The sequence below is a fragment of the Peromyscus californicus genome, unplaced genomic scaffold, assembly GCF_007827085.1.
Source record: "Peromyscus californicus insignis strain IS unplaced genomic scaffold, ASM782708v3 Scaffold_3__1_contigs__length_106647218, whole genome shotgun sequence".
Taxonomy (NCBI): domain Eukaryota; kingdom Metazoa; phylum Chordata; class Mammalia; order Rodentia; family Cricetidae; genus Peromyscus; species Peromyscus californicus.
In genome coordinates this window covers 53182720-53204724 of record NW_026294551.1, presented here as the reverse complement: position 1 = coordinate 53204724, position 22005 = coordinate 53182720, and the positions used below count along the sequence as shown (strand labels likewise).

Here is a 22005-nt window from a genome sequence, read left to right as displayed (position 1 = left end):
GGCGGCGGCGGCCGTTCCTCTCACGGTGGCGGAGACCAAGGCAGCGGCGGCGGCGGCGGCGGCGGACGGGGAGCGGCCCGGCCCCGGCCCCCTGCTCGTCGGCTGTAGCAGGGCCGCCGTGGGGCCGGCCCGGCTCCCGCCCCCCGCGGCTCCCCCTCCGGCTCCTCCTCCCGGGAGACGCCGGGGGCCCGGCCCGGCCCGCACTCAGAGCTCTGCTTCAGCCGCTGCCGGGGCAGTCGGAGGTGGTGGCGGCGGCGCCATGGGCGGCCTGGCCTCTGGGGGGGATGTGGAGCCGGGACTGCCCGTCGAGGTGCGGGGCTCCAACGGGGCCTTCTACAAGGTGAGGCGGCGCGTCGCCCCGGGACACCCTCCTCAGCCCCCTCCCCCCGCCGAGGCAGGGAAGAGTGCAGCGGGATCGAGTTTCTGGAGCTCAGTCCTGACCCTTAGAACCTTCGACCCACGCTCCCACTCGAAACCCTCCCGGGGAGACCGTGGGAGTTCCCCCTCGTGCTTTTATCTTGGAGGCTGCTGTGACACCTGCTTTTATCCTCAGCTGAAGCGGGACCGTCGGGTCATTACTGCGCGTGGATGGGCACTCCTGGGCCCTCCGGAGAAAGCCCTTTACCCAGCTTCTAATTGACTTGGCTTGTGTCTTAGTGCAGGAGATGCTTGAGCTCCTAATCCCAGCCTCTCCACGGCCCAAGCACATGGGAGAGCCTTTCTTTTCCTGCATGACCCCTTGGGAAGGCCCACTGTCCCACATTAGGTCTTCGGTCTGCAGGGAGGCTTCTGCCTGCTGCCTCTAGACCATTTCCTCAACTTTGATCTTTATATTCTTGTTCCCTGCCTAAGAAGAAATGGTCAGAACCCATTTGTGGTGTTTAGCATCTTTGGCCTCAGGTTTTATCAGCCATAAAAGTAGGTTTGTTGGACAAGTCTGTCACCCCACCACACCTTTATCCCAAAACCAGCTACCCAGGGATGGATTCCTCTTTATCTCTTGGACTCCAGATACATTTAGGTCGTTCCTCTATTGGCTTCTTAAGTTTAAGCTTCATTAAAAGGGTGTCTCAACAAGATTCTGTTCTTATTCGAACAGATTTCTACTTGTTGACAGTCTTTCTGGAGAGAGAAAAGTATCTTTCAGAATTGCTAATTTCAGCTTTTCTTTGCCCAAGATTTGATTCCTCATTGAGCTGTTTCGGGGCTAGGCTTTGGAACAGGATCTTGATATGTAGCTCTCACTATTTAGCCCAGGCTAACCTTGAACTCTTCTGTACTCCTACCTCAGCCTTCTAAGTTCTGGGATTACAGCCTTGAGGCACCATACTAGATCAGACCTTTTGTCTTTTCCTTCATTCTGTCCATACATCCATCCCACCTTCTGGATCTGTTCTGAGTCTTATTCTGGATCCCCCTCCCCAATGTAGATTAAGACTGACTCTCCTTGCTCCCAGGTATTTCTCATCGTCTGATAGGTGGAATTTTGAACCTCTTTGAACTTTGGTTTTTCCCACAGGGGTTCTCTGTGTAGCCTTGGCTGTCCTGTGCTCTGTAGACCAGGCTGGCCTTGAGCTCATAGCCTCTGCCTCCAACACTGCTAGCTCTCTTTTGACTTTTATGTGTGGAATTGTCCCAGAAACTTTTGATTCCTTCCTTACTCTTTTTACTCTGGAGAGAAAGGAGTTTTCATAGCATCAGATAAGTTAGATGAGCCACCTTTTACTTCAGATCTCCTCGGGTCCACCCCCTACCCCAGGAGACCTTTCTGCTTTCTCATGCCCTTGGAAATGACTTTCTCTGACTACTATGAAATTGTATCTTTTTGTAGCTGGAAAAGGAGTTGTGCTCGCCCTTGTAGATGGTTTCTGCCCCCACTTCCACTGACTGATAAGTTGTATTTTACTCAACTATAAGTGCCATATCATTTAGCCTGCCTATTCTGATCAAGTTCTTTACCCAGTGCCTGTGGGTGTACATATCTATTAGTGTTAGCTTATCCTCTCAGTTACGTCTTGGGCTTTATCTTGTATTTCTGTATTCCTGTGTAATCCTCACTGATGTCCGCCTGTTCGTGCATAGCTGAAAGAAAGCTCCTAGCAGATTCTGACCCTTGTCACCTTCCTAACTCTCCTGAGTCTTGGTACTTTTTCTTCTGATTGGAAAAATGTCTTTGTAACATTTATGTTTTCTGTGACAAAAGTCTCTAATTCCTTTCGGGTTCTGATGGGACACATTTATGTTTTGGGAGGTGGGGGGGCGGCACGATTTTTCTGTGTAGCCCTGTCTGTCCTGGAACTCTGTAGACCAGGCTAGCTTTGAACTCAGAGATCCACCTGCCTCTGCCTCTCGAGTGCTGAGATTAAAGGTGTGCACCACCACTACCTGGCCATATGTTTTAATATTCTTTTCCTCAGACTTATATTGCATTTGTTAAAACAGTCTTCCTTAGGCTGTGTATGGTGGTCCATGCCTCTAATCCTAGTACTTGGAAGGCTGAAATAGAAAATCTAATCTCAAAAAACCAAAAACAAAAAAAGTACCCTTCTTCATAAGATGTTAGTTCTTTTTTCCTTGATATATCTTAGCCTTTATCCTGTATCCTTCTCACCCCCAAATTTTAAATTTCAAGAAAAGTTTTGTTGTTGTTTTTTGTTTTGTTTTCTTTTGCTTGTTTTTTTTGGGGGACAGGATCTCTATATGTGACCCTGGAACTCACTGTGTAGACCAAGCTGGCCTTGAACTTACTGGGATATAGGTCTGCCTCTGTTGAATATTGGGATTAAAATCATCCACAACCATACCCAATTTGGGAAAAGATTCTTAAATTGAGCATGAGATCAAGATAAGATACTTGCTTTTGTTCTAGGAGGCATGGGAGCCATGCACAGCTGGGAAAGATCAGTGCTCAGGTCAAATTAACTGTCTGAGGTGGTTGGGAAGGGATATATTTTCTGTTACATAGATGAGTTTCCAACAGAAAGTCTCTGGATTTTTTTCCTTTTTACCTGTGGGCCATAGCAGTAACAAATTTGAGTGAAACGGGATAGGTTTCTCTGATACAGAGTAGAGTTAACAGTAACAGTTGAATAAAAAGGCTAGCAATGGAACTCTTGTATTCTAGCCACTTCAGCACTTTCTGCTCCATGACTGAGTTAAAACAGTTCCCTACAATTGCACTAATATTTCTTAAACTCAGTGTGTAATGTAATTGCTTATCTTCCAAACTTGCTGATTAATATTCATGACTCAGCAAACTTTGGTGTGAGTAAAGGAGTGTTAACCTGTCTTTTAGATCTGTAAATCTGGGGAGATCCCCATCTTCTCTCCCAAAATTGTGTTTTATTTTGATTTTTCTAGGGCAGATACCAGATCTAAGATCTGAGTTATTTTATAACTGTACTATCAAGCTTTTACTTTTTTGTTTTAAGGTGTGGCTCAGATTGACTTTTAGCTGAGGATGACCTTGAACTTCTGGTCTTACTGCCTCTACTTAGTGCTAGGATTGGTACATATCACCAACCCCAACTTCATAATGTGTGGGTTGTTTTTTATTGGTGTTTTTTTTTCTTTTTTAAAGATGGGGGTTTCTCTTCGTATCCTTAGCTGTCCTGGAACTCAATCTGTAGACCAGGCTGGCCTCGAACTCAGCTAGCCACCTACTTTTGCCTTTCCACTGCTGGTATTAAAGGCATGTGCCACCACTGACCAGCCAGCATTCTTTTCTTTCTCTTTCTTTTTTCCTAGACACGGTTTCTCTGTGTAGCCCTGACTGTCCTGGAACTGTCTGTAGACCTGGCTGACCTCGAACTCACAGGGATCTGCCTGCCTCTGCCTCCTGGGTGCTGGGATTAAAGTTGTGCACCACAACCACCACCACCTGGCTCAGCCTTCTTTTCTTAAGGGACATCATCAGCTTCAAAACATGCTTTTTGCATTGGCTCTTTTTCTTCTAGAATTCCTTTTCTTCTCAAGGGTGAAGATAGAGGTTAATTTCATATCTTCTTATTTAAAGAAACAGAAGTGTCTAGAAACTGAAGAGCTTTCTTCATTCATCTCACAGTGCAAAGCCCAGAAAGCTAAGCCAGGAAGTGCTACAGCCTTTGAATCAGATCATCTGGATAGAGAAGGTTTTCTAACAGATTTTATGCACTTGCTCATTTCCCCAGTGACATAGACCAAACAGAACCCTGGAGTTCCTTTCCATAACTGTTGTCCTCCAGAGAAAACCTTGTATCTGAAGTGAATGGGTAGAATTCAGAGGCAGAGGTGGAACTGGAGTATGATGTTGGGAAGAGAGTTTATTCTGGAAAGTAGGTGAAGGGAAAACGATGCTGGAGGTATAAGGATAAGTGGCATTGGGTTATACTGCAGAAGAAGGATGATTCTATTCTGAGCTTAGCATTTCTGCCTTGGAAGTCACTATTTGTTGAGGGAAAAAAGAAAGAAACGGTAATATTGCTACTCTATGGGTCAATTCAACATAGTAGAGAATTAGAGTCTTAGACATAGCCTTTGTGAAAGAGTGAGAAACTATTTAAGAGGCAAGCAAGTGATTATATTACTTTTCTACTTTTTTTTTCTCCTTAGAATGTTTTTGATAAATGTTAAGTATCTTGATAATCTACTAAGACTTTGGGCCTCTCCTACTCGAAGGAGTTCTTTGCCATTCATTCATTTATTTAAAGTCAGAGTTTCTTTATATAACCCTGATTGGCCTAGAACTCACTGTACAGATCAGGCTAGCCTGGAACTCAGATCCACCTGCCTCTGCCTCCTTAGTGCTGGGATTAGAAGTGAATGCCACCAAGCCTGGCTTCTCTGTCCCACTTTTCCTTAATAAATCTACATTCACCCTGGGGGACAAATTCTTGGGGATGGACATTTGGATCTTTGTTTGATGAAAGGTTAGGCTTGGTGATGTATCCCTGTAATCCTAGCACTTGGGAGGTAGAGACTGGTGGGTCAGGAGTTCGTGGTCATCCTCACCTACATAGTTAATTCCACTTGAGATCCTGTCTCAGACAAGCTAAAGAACCCAAAGGGAAGCAGGACCAGGCGAATACTGACCAGTGGAAGTGCTCTGGAAGAGTTACCATGTAGAGAGTAGCAGGAATGGGCATTGATTCTGAATAAAGAGAAGATAGACATTGCGAGGAAATGTATTTTAAAAAGTATGCTAAGAACCAAGCCAGGATGTCTTAACTAGTCCATACTTGGGCAATAGTAAGGTTCTAAGAAAGACGGTCTCAAAAAACAAAACAAAAACAGCGGTCTAGAGAGATGGCTTATGGGTTTAGAGCTCTTGTTTGTCTTTCAGAGGACTGAGGTTCATTCCAAGCACCCATATAGTTGCTCTCAACTGTCCATAACTCTAGTTCCAAGGATCTGACATCCTCTTCTGATCTCTGATGGAGCCAGGGACACAGTGGTGCACATACATGCCTGCAGATTAAATAAGCAAATCTTATTTTGTTTTGTTGTTTTCTGAGACAGGGTTTCTCTGTATAACCCTAGCTGTCCTGGAGCTTGCTCTGTAGATCAGCAGGCTGGAACTCAAAGATCATCTTGCCTCTGCCTCTGAGTGCTGGAATTAAAGGCATGCGCCATCACTGCCTACATGAATAAGTAAATCTTTAAGGGAAAAAAAAAAGTAGTAGTAGGGCTGGGAAGATAGCTCAGTTCTTGCTACACTAGCATCAGGACTTGAGTGCGGATCCCAAGAACCAACATAAGTAGCTTGGTGTAGCAGCAAAACTCTGTGATCTTAGCACTGACAGGCAGACAGGAGAAACCCAGGGGTTTATTGGTCAGTTCAAGTTCAGTGAAGGATTCTATCTCAAAAATTACAATAGAAGGATTTCTGGCTTTCACATACATACACATACCACACAGACCTGGATATGTTAGCATATGCCTGCAGTCCCAGCACTTGAGAAATAGAGGCAGGTAGATCTCTCTGAGTTCAAGACCATATAACAGCTTGGTATACATAACAGGTTCCAAGTTGTCCAGGGCTGTATAGTGAGACTGTTTACACAAAACAGCCAAAGTAGATTGTATCTGGTGCGAAATCCAGGTTTAGATTTTCCCAATATAAAGGAAGAACGGTACAGGAAGTGGTGGTTGACTGGTCTGTGTGGCGGGAGCTCTGCATTCTCTGGAGATTATTGGTCTGTTTTCTCCTAAGCTCTGCCACTCTCCCAGCTCCTATGCTCAGGGTTGGTACTTGAGCCTGTTAGCCTTTAGAAGCACCTGCCTTCTTACTGGTTTTGATGTGAAGATTGAATTCAGGGCTTTGTACATGCTAAGCACACACTACCACTAAAGTATATACTCCAGAGCCAGAGCCCCCTATTTTTTTATTTGTTTGTTTGTTTGTTTGATAGATATAGGGTTTTTCTGTGTAGCCCTGGCAGTTCTGGAACTCGCTCTGTAGACCAGACTGGCCTGGAACTCAGAGACCCTCTTGCCTCTGCCTCCAGAGTGCTAGGATTAAAGGCATGTGTTACCACTGCCTGGCAACTAATTTTTTTTTCTAGACAGGGTTTTTCTGTGTAGCCCTAACTGTCCTGGAACTTGCTGTGTGGACCAGGCTGGCCTCAAACTTGCAAAGGTCAACTTGCCTCTGCCTCCCAAGTGCTGGGATTAAAGGTGTGCGCCACCAACACCCAGTGGCAACTAATTTTTTATTTTTATTTTAATTTTCTTTTGAGACAATGTCTGACTATGTATGTATCTCTGGGTGGCCTGGAACTTGTTATGTAGATCAGGCTGGCCTTGAACTTACAAAGATCCACCTGCCTCTACGCAAATTCTGAGACTAAAGAAGCTGTGCACCACTGCATTCAGCCTGTGTATGGGTATTTTATCAGCATATATATCTGTGTACTGCTTGTATGCCTGGCGCCCACAGGTGCCTCTACCAAGGATGACCCTAAAATTTTGCTCGCTCGCTCTTTCTTTCCTTCCTTCCTTCCTTCCTTCCTTTCTCTCTCTCTCTCTCTCTCTCTCTCTCTCTCTCTCTCTCTCTCTCCTTTCGTTTTTTGAGACAGGGTTTCTGTGTGTAGCTTTGAGCCTTTCCTGGAACTCACTTGGTAGCCCAGGCTGGCCTTGAACTAACAAAGATCCGCCTGCCTCTGCCTCCCGAGTGCTGGGATTAAAGGTGAGCACCACCACCACCTGGCTATTTCTTTTCTTTTTTATTTGAGACAGAGTTTCTCTATGTAGCTTTGGAGCCTGTTCTAGAACTTGCTCTGTAGCCCAGGCTGGCCTCAAACTCACAGAGATCCACCTGCCTCTGCCTCCCGAGTGCTGGGATTAAAGCCGTGCGCCACCACCGCCTAGCCAAATTCTGCTCTTTCTGCCTTCACTTGAGTGCTGGGTTATATGTGTACTTCACCATGCTTGGCTTATGATACATTAAATTTATTTTTTTCTTTTTTAGAACTGGAGAGACAGCTCAGCAGTTAAAAACACTTGCTCTTCCTGAGGACCGGAGTTCAATTCCAGCATCTGCATCAGGGGGTTCACAACTGTATAACTTCAGCTCCAGGGTATCTAACACTTCTGGCCTCCTTGAGCACCTGCACTCAACATTCCCATACCCACAAGCAGACCCACACACCTACACACATAATGAAAAATTATAAACATAAATATTTTAAAAATTATTTTTGAAAATTTTATGTATATGAATGCTTGTCGGCATGCGTACCACATATGTACCTGCTGCCTGCACGGGCCAGAACAAGGTCAGGTCCTCTGGAATTGGAGTTAGAAGTGGTTGTGAGTCACTCCTATAGGTGCGAGCCTGTGAGCCTGGGTCATTTGCAAGAGTAGCAAGTGGTCTTAACTGCTGAGCCAGTTCTCCACCCCCATTTAAAATTGTAGAGGTAAATTGTGTATATGATATGAGGTATCAAAGTTCATTTTTTTTTTTTTGTCTGTGGCTGTCCAGGTTTTCTAACACCATTTGTTGAAAAGCACTATCCTTTCTCCAGACTTCCTTTTCACTTTCATCAAAAATCAGGAAGTACAAAGTAATGTATAATAATTGAAAGCAGTTTTGGGGCTGCGAGTGTAGTGCAGTTGATACTGCATGCATAAAACACTCTGAGCACCAAATAAATTGAATATGGTGGTGCATACCTGTTACCACAGCACTTGGGAGACAGAGACAGGAAGATCAAGTTAAAGGCTCTGCTGCGTATGAATTTGAGGCTAGCCTGGGCTACTGTAAAATCTGTTACATACCTAAATGCCAAATAAAAAGCTTGGGCCAGGGAGATGGCTCAGTGGGTAAAGGTATCTGCCATCAAGCCTGTAGGCCCAAGTTTGATCCCAGGATCCACATGGTAGAAGAGAACCAACTTCATAGGTTGTCCTTTGACCTCCACAAGATGTGGTGGCAGAAGCATGCATGTGTTCACACGCACATGTATACACATGATACACACATATACAGTGTGTAATTTAAAACATACAAAATTTAGTGGATTTAGGTTCCAGAAGTTTATTAGATATGAAAGGAGAAGCATAGTTCCTAAAAAATAATGAATTGAGCCAGGCAGTGGTGGCGGCTCATGCCTTTAATCCTAGCACTCAGGAGGGAAGGGCAGGCAGATCTCTTGAGTTCGAGGCCAGCCTGGTCTACAGAGTGAGTTTCAGGACAGCCAGGACTGTTGACAGAGAATCCCTTTCTCGAAAAACCAACCAAACAAAAAAAAGAATTGTACTTTGTCAAAACTAGAGATCTTGGTGTGAAAAATAGGGAAAGGCGGCAGGAGAACTGAAGACTGTAGGTTGGATATGCAGTGTGGCCTTCTTAGAAAATAAGCCACTGTTTGATGATTGCTTTTGTCGTGATCTCAAGATGGGGTCTTCTGCATATATTATTTTCAGATTCAGTAGTTATTTTTGCCATCCAGAATTATGACATCTGTTCAATGCTAGTTTTTTCTTCTGTAAACTGCTGATTATTTAGAACTCCAGTGTTCCAGTTATTCTCCAAGGACTTGGGCATCTGGGTACTAAATTCGCCAGGTCCCTGCAAAGTTAAACTCTTCTCACTTTTTGCCCTGATGTCCTCTGTGTGTTCTAGTCCAGTCGTACACTGTCTTGTGGGATATTTTTAGCTTGCTGAAAGTTTCTGGTATTTTAATTGAACTCTGGCAAGCTGCTTAGCACACCAGGAGGCAGGCAGACGGGGAAGTAACTGGGACCCTGAGGAGACCACCGGTTTCCAGGCTGTTCTGGTGCAGGGTCTGCATTGTTCTTACCCCATATTATTTCTGTATTTTTGTCAGGATGGTTTCCTTTCTCTTATTGTTTATATTCTTTTCCAATACATCTTCCTTGCTGTGTTTAGACTGTTCACATCCCCTGCTAAACCTCTTAATTTTAAAGGTTTCTGATTTCTCTTCCTGATGGCTGAGATGGTGGTTAAATGTATTTTCATTAATATTTTTTACATTTTTTTTCTAAAATTTTTTCTAGGGCTTTGTGAAGGATGTCCATGAAGACTCTGTCACCATCTTCTTTGAAAACAAGTAAGACCTTAGGAATAGACAGGCACACTAGGTCCTAGAAGGAGAGTGAGAAAGCCGGGGCTGCTGAGGCCTGCAGGTGGCAGGGAGCTGGGAGTTTGGGTGAGAATTCCAGGAAAGAAAAGGGCAGATAGCTTGGTGTAAGCTGTAGGCATTTGATAGTGGGTAGCAAGGGATAAGAGACCACTGTGGAGCAGAGCCTGTTGTTGTGACTCTTTGACTGCCAGGAAGGATAAACGGGGTCTTGGCAAGAGAGTAACCCCTTGTAAAGAAGTGGACAATCACATCAACCTGAATAGCTTTCATGTCACTTTTGTCTTGTAGCTGGCAAAGTGAGAGACAGATTCCTTTTGGGGACGTCCGACTACCACCTCCAGCTGACTATAATAAGGAGATTACAGAAGGAGATGAGGTCGAGGTAAGGCCTGTGAAGTCCACCTTTCCAGTGTCAATTTGCCTTTTTTCCACTCAGGATTCTCTTTTTTTGTTTGTTTGTTTGTTTGTTTGTGTGTGTGTGTTTGTGTGTTTGAAGAGAGGGGTTTTCTGACTGTCCTGGAACTCACTTTGTAGACCAGGCTGATCTCTGACTCACAGAGATTCACCTGCCTCTGCCTTCTGAGTGCTGGGATCAAAGGCGTGCATCACCACACCCAGCTGGATTCTGGGTTTTTAACTTAGTGATTTTGTTCCCTCTTCATTTGAACCACCACTTCTAGCCATGTAGCCAGTGAAGGAAGGTGCAGCAGTGCCTTTCCATCCTGGGTGTGATCTGAGGGTGCACCAGTTTAAAGGGGCCACTCTTGATGTGCGATAAATCCACTTAAAGTCTAGTTCCTAGAGTTCCAAGATATGTATGTGTGTGAGGCTTAGAACTAAACCCAGGGCCTTGGGCATATCGTGTGTGTGTGTGTGTGTGTGTGTGTGTGTGTGTGTGTGTGTGTGTGTGTGTGTGTGTCATGAGTGTGCCACAGCTCACAAGTGGTGGTCAGGACATTGAACTCAAGTCATCAGACTTGGAGAGCTCTTACCCACTGTGCATGGAAAATGAAATAATTAAAACCCAGTGACCTCATATTTTTCAGTTAGTATTTCCTTACTCTGGTTTCCTTTGTGGGTTTAGGAATGCTTCTCAAGTATCTGAATGCTTTCTCCAATCCCCCCTCCCCACCAGACAGGGTCTCTCTGTGTTACAGCTCTCCTAGAACTGGCTGTCCTAGAACTCACTTTGTAGACCAGGCTGGCCTCAAACTCACAGAGATCCCCCAGGTGCTGAGATTAAACCACCACTGCCCAGCTTCCAATTCTTTTTGTTTGCTTTTTGTTTTGTTTTGTTTTTGTTTTTTGAGACAGGGTTTCTCTGTGTAACAGACTTGGCTGTTCTGGAACTGACTCTTGTAGACTAAGCTGGCCTCAAACTCACAGAGATCCACCTGTCTCTACCTCCCGAGTGCTAGGGTTAAAAGTGTGCATTACCATACCCGGCTTGCTTTCTCCAATTCTTGATGTTTTTGAATAGTCTTCAGTGCTATGTCTCTTTATTTCTAACTTTTCCAGGTTTATTCAAGAGCCAACGAACAGGAACCTTGTGGTTGGTGGCTGGCCCGGGTTCGGATGATGAAGGGAGATGTGAGTGACTGAGGCCCTTTGGAGAACTCCTGAAAGTGTTTTGTTCTTGGAAAGGTAGCAAATGGATGCTCAGGTCATTCACTTCCTTTTTCCTTTCTGCCAGTTCTATGTCATTGAGTATGCTGCCTGTGATGCTACCTACAATGAGATTGTCACCCTGGAACGACTTCGGCCTGTTAATCCCAATCCCCTTGCAACCAAAGGCAGCTTCTTCAAGGTTACAATGGCTGTGCCTGAAGATCTCAGAGAGGCGTGAGTGTTGGGGAGGTTGGAAATTGGGGGTTTTCTACAGTGCCAGGCTCTGTCCTTATTTCTCCCGGGTCTCCCACTCTTCAGTCTGCTGTTCATCCCCTGGCCCTGTGAGAATCTTTTTGCATGATATACCTGTACCCCTTCCATTTTTCATCTTTGTCTCTCTCTCTTTGTTTTGTTTATTTTGAGACAGGGCCTCACTGCACAAGCTCTGGCTGGCCTGAAACTATGTGTAAACCAGGCTGGCCTTGAAGTCACAGTGATCCACCTGCCTCTGCCTTCCTGAGTGCTGGGATTAAAGGTGTGTGCCACTATGCTGTGCTCTGATTATTTTTAAAAACAGTTTTCTTTTTTTTTTGAAGCATAAATACTTATTTGTAGCAAAGGAGTTTGTGTACAGTGTTGAAAATCTACAACTTCTTATTAAATTCACATTTGCACTTTACCTTTTTAAACAAACATTTATAATCATTAAACAATAGTTTTCTTAAATCCCTATTCTTTAGCAATGGTTCTGTCCCAATCTGGTCTACAAAGTGAGTTCCAGGATAGCCAGAGCTGTTACACAGAGAAACCCCTGTCTCAAAAAACAAAACAACAGCTGGGCATTGGTGGCACACGCCTTGAATTCCAGCACTTGGGAGGCAGAGGCAGCCGGATCTCTGTGAGTTCAAGACCAGCCTGGTCTACAGAACAAGTTCCAGGACAGGCTCCAAAGCTACACAGAGAAACCCTGTCTTGAAAAACCAAAACCAAACCAAACCAACAACAAAAACCAGTGGTTCTATCTTTCTTATTTTCCCTGCTTTTTGTCCCTTGAACCCTTCCTGCTCCATCGTGAATACTTTACTATTCTCTGCAGCTGCTCCAATGAAAACGTCCATAAAGAGTTCAAGAAAGCACTGGGAGCCAATTGCATCTTTCTCAACATCACAAACAGTGAGCTCTTTATTCTGGTGAGTTTTCATGCTTGAATTTAACATAGGCTTTTCAACAGTTTTCCCTTTGTAAACTTTTGCAAAAGTGGATATGCTAGACTGCTCACACTTACTTGTGACTTTGTTACTCCTGACCCTTCCTTAGTTTTCCTCATGTGTATCTTAATTTCCCCCTTTTTTTTTCCCAATGTGAGAGATTAAACCATGTTTTTCACATACCTATGTGCTCTAGACAAGTACCCTAGCTTTGGATATGTTAGGATCTGTGTGTGTGTGTGTGTGTGTGTGTGTGTGTGTGTGTGTGTGTGTGTATTTGCGTGTATATAGGTGCACACCATGGGGGGAGGGGTTGGGAAAGCCTGAAGTGTTGGTATCAGGTATCTTTCTCAATCACTCTACACTTTACAAGGCAGAGTTTGTTTTTTTTTTTTTGAACCCAGAGCAAGCCATTTCTGGTTAGGCTAGCTGTCCAGTTAGCCAGCCCTGGGAATTCCTGTTCTGCCTTTTCCATGTGTCTCACAACCAGCTGTAACTCCAGTTCCAAGGCATCTGACACCCTCTTCAGGTCTTTGCACCTGTGTGCACATAACACATTCACAGAGAGAGACACATAGAAATAATTTTTTTTCCCCTAGAACTTACTATGTAAACCAGTCTGGCCTCAAACTCACAGAGATCTACCTGCTGCATCCACCACTACCCCCGGCTATAAATCTTTAAAAAGGGGGGAAAACCCCACTGAATAACTCTCACCTTGTACTTGCTCCTTATTGTCAAATGGCTTCTGTCAATATTTAGTGACGGACAGTAATTTTCCTGCAACCTACCTCATTTCTTTTTGTCTTGGAGACAAGGTGTACACCCCCCCACCCCCACCCCCGCCTGACCTGGTATTCACTATGTAGCTGAAGCTGCACTTGTTTGATGGTTTTCCTGCTTTACTTTCCCTATTTTTGAGGTGATAGGCATGTGCTACCACACCTTATTTTAAACTTCATTTCTTTTATTTTTTTAGCTTTTTGAGACAGGGCTTCTCTTTGTGTAGCTCTGGCTGTCCTGGAACTCAGTCTGTAAGCCAGGCTGGCCTCAAACTCACAGAGATCCACCTGCCTCTGCCTCTTAAGTGTTAGGATCAAAGGCTTGAACCACCATGGCTCAGCTGGCTCAGCTGAAATTCATTCTTGACACCTGCCTTCTTTCAGGGACTCTGGCATTGCGTAGTCTCTGATGCTCCCTGGGGTGTATTTTGCATTTAAGACCTATTCATTTCTTCCCAGTCAACCACTGAAGCCCCTGTGAAGAGGGCATCTTTGCTGGGTGATATGCATTTTCGAAGCCTTCGAACCAAATTGCTGCTTATGTCCCGCAATGAAGAAGCTACCAAGCACCTAGAGGCAAGTTTTGGCTGCTCTTTCTCATGCTGCATAATGTTCTTCTTTCCTTTTTGATCTTCTTGTGTTTCTGAAACATAGAGAAAGGCTACTGGGTCATTAGTCCTGGATTGGCTGTTTGATCTTATATTCTCTAGAGGACAGTGTTCTATCATGTTCTGTTTGGGTTTTTTGAGACAGGGTTTCTGTGTACCTCTGGCTATCCTGGAACTAACTCTGTAAAGCAGGCTAGCCACGAACTCATAAAGATCCACCTGCCTCTGCCTCCTGAGTACTGGGATTAAAAAGATGTGCCACCATATCTGGCCAAAAGTACATTCTGTCTATCTATTTTTTGAGTCAAGGTTTCTCTGTTATATAGCTTTGGCTGTCCTGGAACTTGCTATATAAAGCAGGCTGGCCAAACTCATAGAGATCCACCCGCCTGTCTCCCAAGTGCAGTGCATGCACCAGCACTGCCCGGCAATGTTGTCATTTTGAAACAGGGTTTCACTGGTTTCCTTGGCTGGCCTGAAACTCTCTGTGCAGGCTAGGCTAGTCATAGTCTCAGAGATTGCCTACCTCTGCTTCTCAAGTGCTGGAATCAAAGGTGTGTACCACCACGCCCAGCTTGTTTTTTTGTTTGTTTCTTTTCAAGACAGTGTCTCTCTGGGCCCTGGCAGTCCTGGAACTGGCTCTGTAGACCAGTCTGGCTTTGAACTCAGAGATCTGCCTGCCTTTGCACCACCATCTACACCTGATTTTCATAGTGCTGGGATCTGGATCTAACCCAGAGCTCCATGCATGCCAAGCAGTCACTCTACCAGCTAAAGTACATCCCTAGCCCACAAGTTGTTTTTTCCTCCTAGGTTGAGGATAGAACACAGAGCCTATTGCTTGCTGAGTGGGTATCCTTCTAATGAGCCACACCCTTGACTTCTCTACAAGTTTTTGAGTTCTGACATTCTCTAAGTTTTCATTTCAGAATGATTAAACCAATCTTTTTGTTTGTTTTGTTTTTTTGAAAGAGGATTTCTCTATGTAACAGCCCTGGCTGTCCTGGAACTCATGGAGATCCTCCTGCCTCTGCCTCCTGAGTATGCATCACCAATGCCTGGCTGTTAAACCATTCTAAATGAGTATAAGATATGTATGTGTTTTGATTGAATTGGATTTCTGATTCCATTTATCAAATGAACTGATCCTTTTGGGAGGCTTTTCTTTGAGACAATGCAAATTGTGTATTATTGCAGTCTTCTCCAGGGCTATTGCTCAGGGAACTGGGACATGAAAAGTCACCATTCCTTCCACTTGAAACATGTCTTTGCCAGTCACAAATGAGCAGGTTTTTTTTCTTTTTTTAAGATTTATTTTGCCTGGGCTGGAGGGAAGAGTACTAGCTGCTCTTCCAGAGATTCTAACTTCAAATCCCAGCAACCACATGGTAGCTCACAACAGTCTATTAACTGTAGTCCCATGGGATCAGATGCCCTCTTCTGGTGAGAAAATGTACATACAGACAAAACACTTACATAAAGTACATAAATGAATAAATATTTAATATGTATATATATTCATTTATTTATTTTTTTTTACCTGATGTGGTAGCACATGCCTTTCAGGAAGCAGAGGCAGGCAGATCTCTGTGAGTTTGAGGCCAGCCTGATCTATAAAGCAAGTTCCAGGACAGCCAGGGCCACAGAGAAACCCTGTCTCAAAAACAAATAAAAATGTATTTTACTTTATGTGTATTGAGTGTTTTGCCTGCCTGCATCCATGGTGTCTATGGAGGTCAGAAGAGAGCATCAGATCCCCTGGGGCTAAAGTTTAAAGGTGGTTATGAGCTGCCAGATAGATGCTGAGAATAAAATCTGGGTCCTCACGCCGGGCAGTGGTGGCGCACGCCTTTAATCCCAGCACTGGGGAGGCGGATCTCTGAGTTCCAGGCCAGCCTGGGCTACCAAGTGAGTTCCAGGAAAGGCACAAAGCTACACACAGAAACCCTGTCTCAAAAAACAAAAAAACAAACAAACAAAAAATCTGGGTCTTCTACTAGACTTACCCTAACCTTGGAGCCAATTCTCCAGCCCCAAAAGCAGATTTTAACAAAGGGTAGAATATTCTTTTCTCTTAGAACTTGGCTTTCTCTTTCTATGGTAACATGCCCTGAGTAATTGAAGTTAGACATAGGTGCCAAGTGCTTGCTCAGAATTTAGAGGAAGAGGTAGGTGAATCTCTACATAGAGTTCCAGAACATCCAGGGCTATTAGGGCTATGTAGAGAGACCCTGTCTTCAACAACAAAAAAAAAAAAAAAAAAGGAAAGGGAAGCTTGCATACTTGATATTCCTTACATTCTCTTTTCTTTCTTTCTCTCTTTCTTTTCTTTTTTTTTGAGACATATAGTCTCACTGTGTAACCTTGGCTGGCCTGGAACTTGCTATGTAGACCAGACTTGTCTCAGACTCAGAGATCCACCTGTCTTTGTCTTCCTAGTGCTGGGATTAAAGGTGTGTACCACTGTACCCAGCTAATAACTCCTTTTCTTCTTTTCCCAACCCCTTTCTTTTTATCTCTTTGCTGGGGACTAAATCTAGAGCCTTCCACACTTGAGGCAAGTTCTTGAACACTGACCTACAATAGGCAGTGTTTTAAAATAACTGTTAGGACTATAGCTGAGTGGTACAGCATTTGCCTAGAGTATGAGAAACTGCATATAACAGTTGACTCTACCCAGATACTCAGGAGAGGCAGGAAAACTGCTTGAATGCATTAGTTCAAGGCCAGCATAGTGAGACCCCATCTGAAGAAGAACTGGACAGCTGGGCATAGTGACATGTACCTATTATTTGGACTAGAAAGTTAAGAGCACCAGTTGCTCTTGCAGAGGACCTGGGTTTGATTCCCAGCACTTACATGGCAGCTTATAACCATCTTTAACTTCAGTTCCAGGGGATTTTATGCCTCTTCTGGCCTCTGGGAGCAACAAGCATGTACACAGTACACACAGACGTGCAAGCAAAATATTCATACATAAAAATAAAAAAATTTAAATCAAAACAGTAGGAATTTGATCATGTAAATGGTAAAAAAAAAAAAAAAAAGTGTGTGTGTAGCAAACACTCATAGGCAGCTTATTTATTTTGGTGTTTGAGACAGGTTCTCTGTAGCCCTGGCTGTCCTGGAACTTCTTATGCAGATCAGGCTGGCCTCGAACTCACAGATCTGCCTACCTCTGCTGCTTGATGCCCAGCAATTTATTTATTTAATTATTTCCTACAATGTTTTGATCATACTCGTGCCCAGTAGTTTGTTTTTGATGCCAGGGGTTGAACATAGGCCTAGAGCATGTAGGCAAACACAAGAATTTTAAGAAGCCTCTTGGATGTCAGCCTTGTTTAACTTGATTGCTAGTCTTTTTGTGTTTGTTTTTTTGTTTTTGTTTTTCAAGACAGGGTTTTTCTCTGTAGCCCTGACTGTCTTTGAACTCACTCTGTAGACCAGGCTGGCCTCGATCTCACAGAGATCCTCCTGCCTCTACCTCCCAAGTGCTGGGATTTAAGGCCTGCGCCACCACTGCCGGTCTGCTAGTGTCTCTGTCTCTGTCTCTGTCTCTCTCTCTCTCTTTTAAGCAGGATAAACGTTGATTTATTACTGAAAAGTGAGAACTCCTGAGAGTGGGAAGGGCTCAAAAGAGGAATAGTATTCTTTTTTTTTTTTTTTTTTTTTGGTTTTTCGAGACAGGGTTTCTCTGTGTAGCTTTGCACCTTTCCTGGGACTCACTTGGTAGTCCAGGCTGGCCTCGAACTCACAGAGAGAGGGATAGTATTCTTATTACTTCAGAGTGAGTAGGCCAGCTGTAAGGACTTGTCAGGTGATAGACCAGAGGTACAAGGGTGTGTCTTGTTAAGGACCATTCATCCGGTTAGTGTTAGAGCCAAATCTAGAACGTTGGTGGCTTCTAGCTCAAACTGCCCTCATTAGTTAATCACTGCCCACAAACCCTCGTATTTAAAAGTGCCTGAGATTTCTGTGCAGGGCTCAGTGGCTACCAGACCACAGGTGGTCCTGGTTTTCTTCATACGTTTTCCCTTATTTAAACTATACACAGGATTAGCCACCTGGGACACGTGTTCTGAGATTCCACCACCATGATCTCACAGTGCCTTTTCCTTTCAGACAAGTAAGCAGTTGGCAGCAGCGTTCCAAGAGGAGTTTACAGTGAGAGAGGACCTGATGGGTCTGGCAATTGGGACCCATGGTGCCAACATCCAGCAGGCCCGCAAAGTGCCAGGAGTGACTGCCATTGAGTTGGGTGAAGAGACTTGCACTTTCCGCATCTATGGGGAGGTCAGCCAAAGATGGGTCTTTTGGCTCCTTGGGGGACTGAGGGGAGAGAGGGTAAAGTGGAAAGCAAGTCTGAGCTGTGGTGACCTCCCGCCTGACTTTGGTAGCAGCTTATTTCTCCAAAGTCAGAGAATGGCAGAGATCCAGGTTCTGTTTTAGCTTACTCTTTCTATAGACGCCAGAGGCATGCCGACAAGCTCGAAGCTACCTGGAGTTTTCTGAGGACTCTGTACAAGTGCCCAGGAACCTGGTTGGTGAGTTTGGGTGTGTGTATGAAAGGAATAGTTGGGCCCGGGTGGCAGGGTCTTGAAAACAGTGTTAGGCATGTGACTAGGATTGATGCTACTCTGTGGGCTTCTGGTTTCATAAGGACAGAATAGTCTGACATAGGAATGAGAAAAAGGGAATGATAAGTGTGTGGAGATTGTAGCATTTTATCCCATGGAGAGGTTATGAGATTCCTAGAAATAGGAGAATGCATTAAGTGCAGTATATGTAGAGAAGGGGCTATAGAAGACATGTACTTTTATTTCCTTAACAACAATAACAACAAAAATTAAAAGCCTAATTCCTCCTTTATCCATTTAGGCAAAGTGATTGGAAAGAATGGGAAAGTGATCCAGGAGATTGTGGATAAGTCTGGTGTGGTGAGGGTTCGTGTGGAAGGTGATAATGACAAGAAGAACCCCAGGGAGGAGGTATGGAGCACAGAGGCCTAGAAATCGTCTTCTAGAAGTAGGAGGCACTGTTTTCTGAGGTCTGGGGACTTTAGAGGGTGGAGCACAGAACGTGGCCCTAGTAGACTGTGTCCTGTTGTCCTTTGAGAGTGGGCTTAACATTGCAATCTTTTCCTTCCTGATTGTCTTCCTTTTTTTGAGCAGGAACTCACTATATAGCTCTAGCTGGCCTGGAACTAACTTTGTGAACCAGGCTGGCCTTAAACTCTGTACAGAGATATTGCCTGCCTCTGCCTCCCCAATGTTGGGACTAAAGGTGTGTGCCACCATGCCTGGGGGAATAGGTTGAGACAGAATCTCATGTAGCATAGGTTGTGCTTGAAATTAATTAGCTTTACCGTGTAGCTAAGGATAGCTTTTGAATTCCTGCTCCTCCTCTGTCTCCTGAGTGCTAAGATTATTTGTACCATCACACCTAACTGACTTGTACTCTTTCTTTTGCTCTGTTCTCTAGGGAATGGTTCCCTTCATATTTGTTGGCACCCGAGAGAATATCAGCAATGCCCAGGCACTGCTAGAGTACCACCTCTCCTACCTGCAGGTACAAATGTCAGAAGCCATGTCAGACAGGCCGGGGGAACTAGGGGGCAGGGGCTGCTGGTATATAATCTCTGGGGCTGGCCTGCCTGCTGTGTCTTTGTGTAGAACAGGACTGTTGGTTCATCGTTTGGCTCTGGGACTGTATCCTGTTCTTTCTAAGCCTGTGTCTTCCTTCTTGTATCTCAAAAGCTTAGCTGCACAGGGACCATGTGAGTAGAAAAGCATGAAGGAAGTGGACTGTCCACTCATTTTCACTCTCCTGTGTTGTCTGTCTTCTTTCCAACAGGAGGTTGAACAGCTTCGCTTGGAGAGACTGCAAATTGATGAACAGCTTCGGCAGATTGGGCTGGGCTTTCGTCCTCCTGGGAGTGGACGGGGTGGTGGTGGCGGCAGTGACAAGGCTGGCTATACTACAGATGAGAGCTCCTCCTCTTCCCTGCACACGACCCGAACATACGGGGGCAGCTATGGGGGCCGGGGCCGGGGCCGGAGGACTGGTGGCCCTGCCTATGGTGAGAGAGCTGTGGGAGCGGTGGAGGAGGTGGATGTTTGGGGGGAAGCCTGGGGAAAGCAGTGACTTGGGTGCTTGTGAGTGATAGGAAGAATTGTAGTTTGGAGGAGGTGGTAGGGCAACACCAGTGGCTCTGATTAAACCCTTCTGTGCCCCTCAGGCCCCAGCTCAGACCCATCCACGGCTTCTGAGACAGAGTCAGAAAAGAGAGATGAGCCTAATCGAGCAGGACCTGGTGACCGAGATCCCCCAAGCCGTGGAGAAGAAAGCCGGAGGCGGCCGATTGGGGGCCGGGGAAGGGGACCCCCACCTGTTCCCCGGCCTACCTCAAGATACAACTCATCATCTATTAGCTCAGGTTATCAGAGAGCTGGGGGTCATATATATATGGGCCCACAGAAGAAAATAGTTGTCACCTGACCCCGAGTCCCTCTCCTTCCTCTCCTCAGTGCTAAAGGACCCAGACAGTAATCCTTATAGCCTATTGGACACATCTGAACCAGAGCCCCCAGTTGATTCAGAGCCTGGGGAACCCCCTCCAGCAAGTGCCCGTCGTCGCCGTTCCCGCCGCCGTCGTACTGATGAAGACAGGACTGTCATGGATGGAGGCCTGGAGTCTGATGGTCCTAACATGACAGAGAACGGCCTGGGTGAGGGGCAAGCCTGCATTCTTAGGTGTCTTGAGAAAGAATGAAGAATGAGAGGATGGGTGGGTGGATGACTTTTCTTTACTCCACAGAAGAGGAATCAAGACCCCAGCGACGCAATCGCAGCCGCCGCCGCCGCAATCGTGGTAATCGAACTGATGGGTCCATCAGCGGAGACCGCCAACCAGGTCAGTTGACATTGCAGGATTGGAGCCTTCCTAGAGCTAAGAATGGAATGCTTGGTGCTCTAGGAAAACCAGGGTTGGGTTCAGTGGGAACCGTGGAGATGGATCCCTGTGTTCCTGAAAGTCTTGATCCCTCTCTGCCTTTCCTAGTGACTGTGGCAGACTATATCTCACGGGCAGAGTCTCAGAGCCGCCAGCGGCCACCTCTGGAATGCACGAAACCCTCAGAGGATTCTCTTTCAGGACAGAAGGTTGGCAGTCATGATACAGCTTACCCCATTCTTTTTTTTTATTTGGGGCAGGGACACAGAAAACTTGTGTAGGAACTACCTGAGTTGTTGAATTGGCTGTATGTGGTGGAGTTGAGGTTAAGCCGAGGCTAGAGCAGAGCTGGCGCGGACGGAAGGCTAGGCTCACAGTGACTAGAGCACAGGGAGATGGGGGAATCGGCCCTGGTCTCCATGTGTCTCCAGTGAAAAGGAATGCCTACACTTTGTGTACTGATGGACTGCTTTCTTTTCGTTTTCCTCCTGCTTCCTCTTCAGGGTGACTCTGTCAGCAAGCTTCCCAAGGGCCCCTCGGAGAATGGGGAGCTCTCTGCCCCCTTGGAGTTGGGTAGTTTGGTGAATGGGGTTTCATAAAACCTCCAGTCCACATCCTCCTTTCTCCATCTCGCTTGCTGCCCACCACCATGGCCCTCATGGGTCCAACTGACCTGCGCTGGAGCTGCTCTTATCTATGGGGGAGGGGGGTGGCACAGCAGCTTGGGTCCCCCCCAACCTCCAGGAGCTAGTGGAGGGGTGTGTAACAGGGTCATACCCCTTCCCTCTTGTCCACCCAACCCCCAGGGTGAGGGGAGCCTCCCCTTCCCTATCAGACTGGATGTGCCTTTATCCTCTAATGCCCCGACCTCTGAACACCCCCATTCTCCGCCTGTTGGTGGGGGTGCTCCTTGACCCACCCAGATTTGACAGTTCAGGGGGGCTCCCCTGCTATCCCTCCTCCCATCCTGTACCCCCCATTTCTGGGGCCTCATCACTGTGGAAGACGGGGATAGTGAGGGTATTTGTGGGTGGGAGGCATGGGGAAGGTTTTGGAGTAGAACCAGGGGTGTGTATGAAGGGGGGGTGACAAGGTCCCCCAGGGAATTGGGGGGAATAACCTTGTCTGGTGGATGAGAAGGCGTATTTATTTTTCACTGTACAGTATTTAAAAAGAGAATAAAAAAAATCCAATGGCCTTGTGGTTCCCATGCCTTATTTGTCCCCAGTCTCTGGTCTGTTTGGATCTCTAAGACTGACCTGT

The 22005-nt window shown here is 45.7% G+C and overlaps 1 protein-coding gene across 1 annotated transcript; it reads left to right on the top strand.

The window, feature by feature from the left end:
• Nucleotides 1–106: 106 nt before the first annotated feature.
• On the top strand, nt 107–21939 carry Fxr2 (FMR1 autosomal homolog 2). The gene is made up of 17 exons (XM_052756642.1): nt 107–340; nt 9499–9551; nt 9873–9966; nt 11103–11174; nt 11278–11426; nt 12289–12382; nt 13642–13758; nt 17913–18083; nt 18256–18334; nt 18669–18778; nt 19272–19358; nt 19644–19869; nt 20029–20226; nt 20318–20518; nt 20608–20703; nt 20851–20951; nt 21246–21939. Exons 1-17 carry the CDS (start codon nt 260–262, stop codon nt 21339–21341), a joined length of 2025 nt encoding a protein of 674 aa, XP_052612602.1. The 5' UTR covers nt 107–259; the 3' UTR covers nt 21342–21939.
• Nucleotides 21940–22005: the final 66 nt, after the last annotated feature.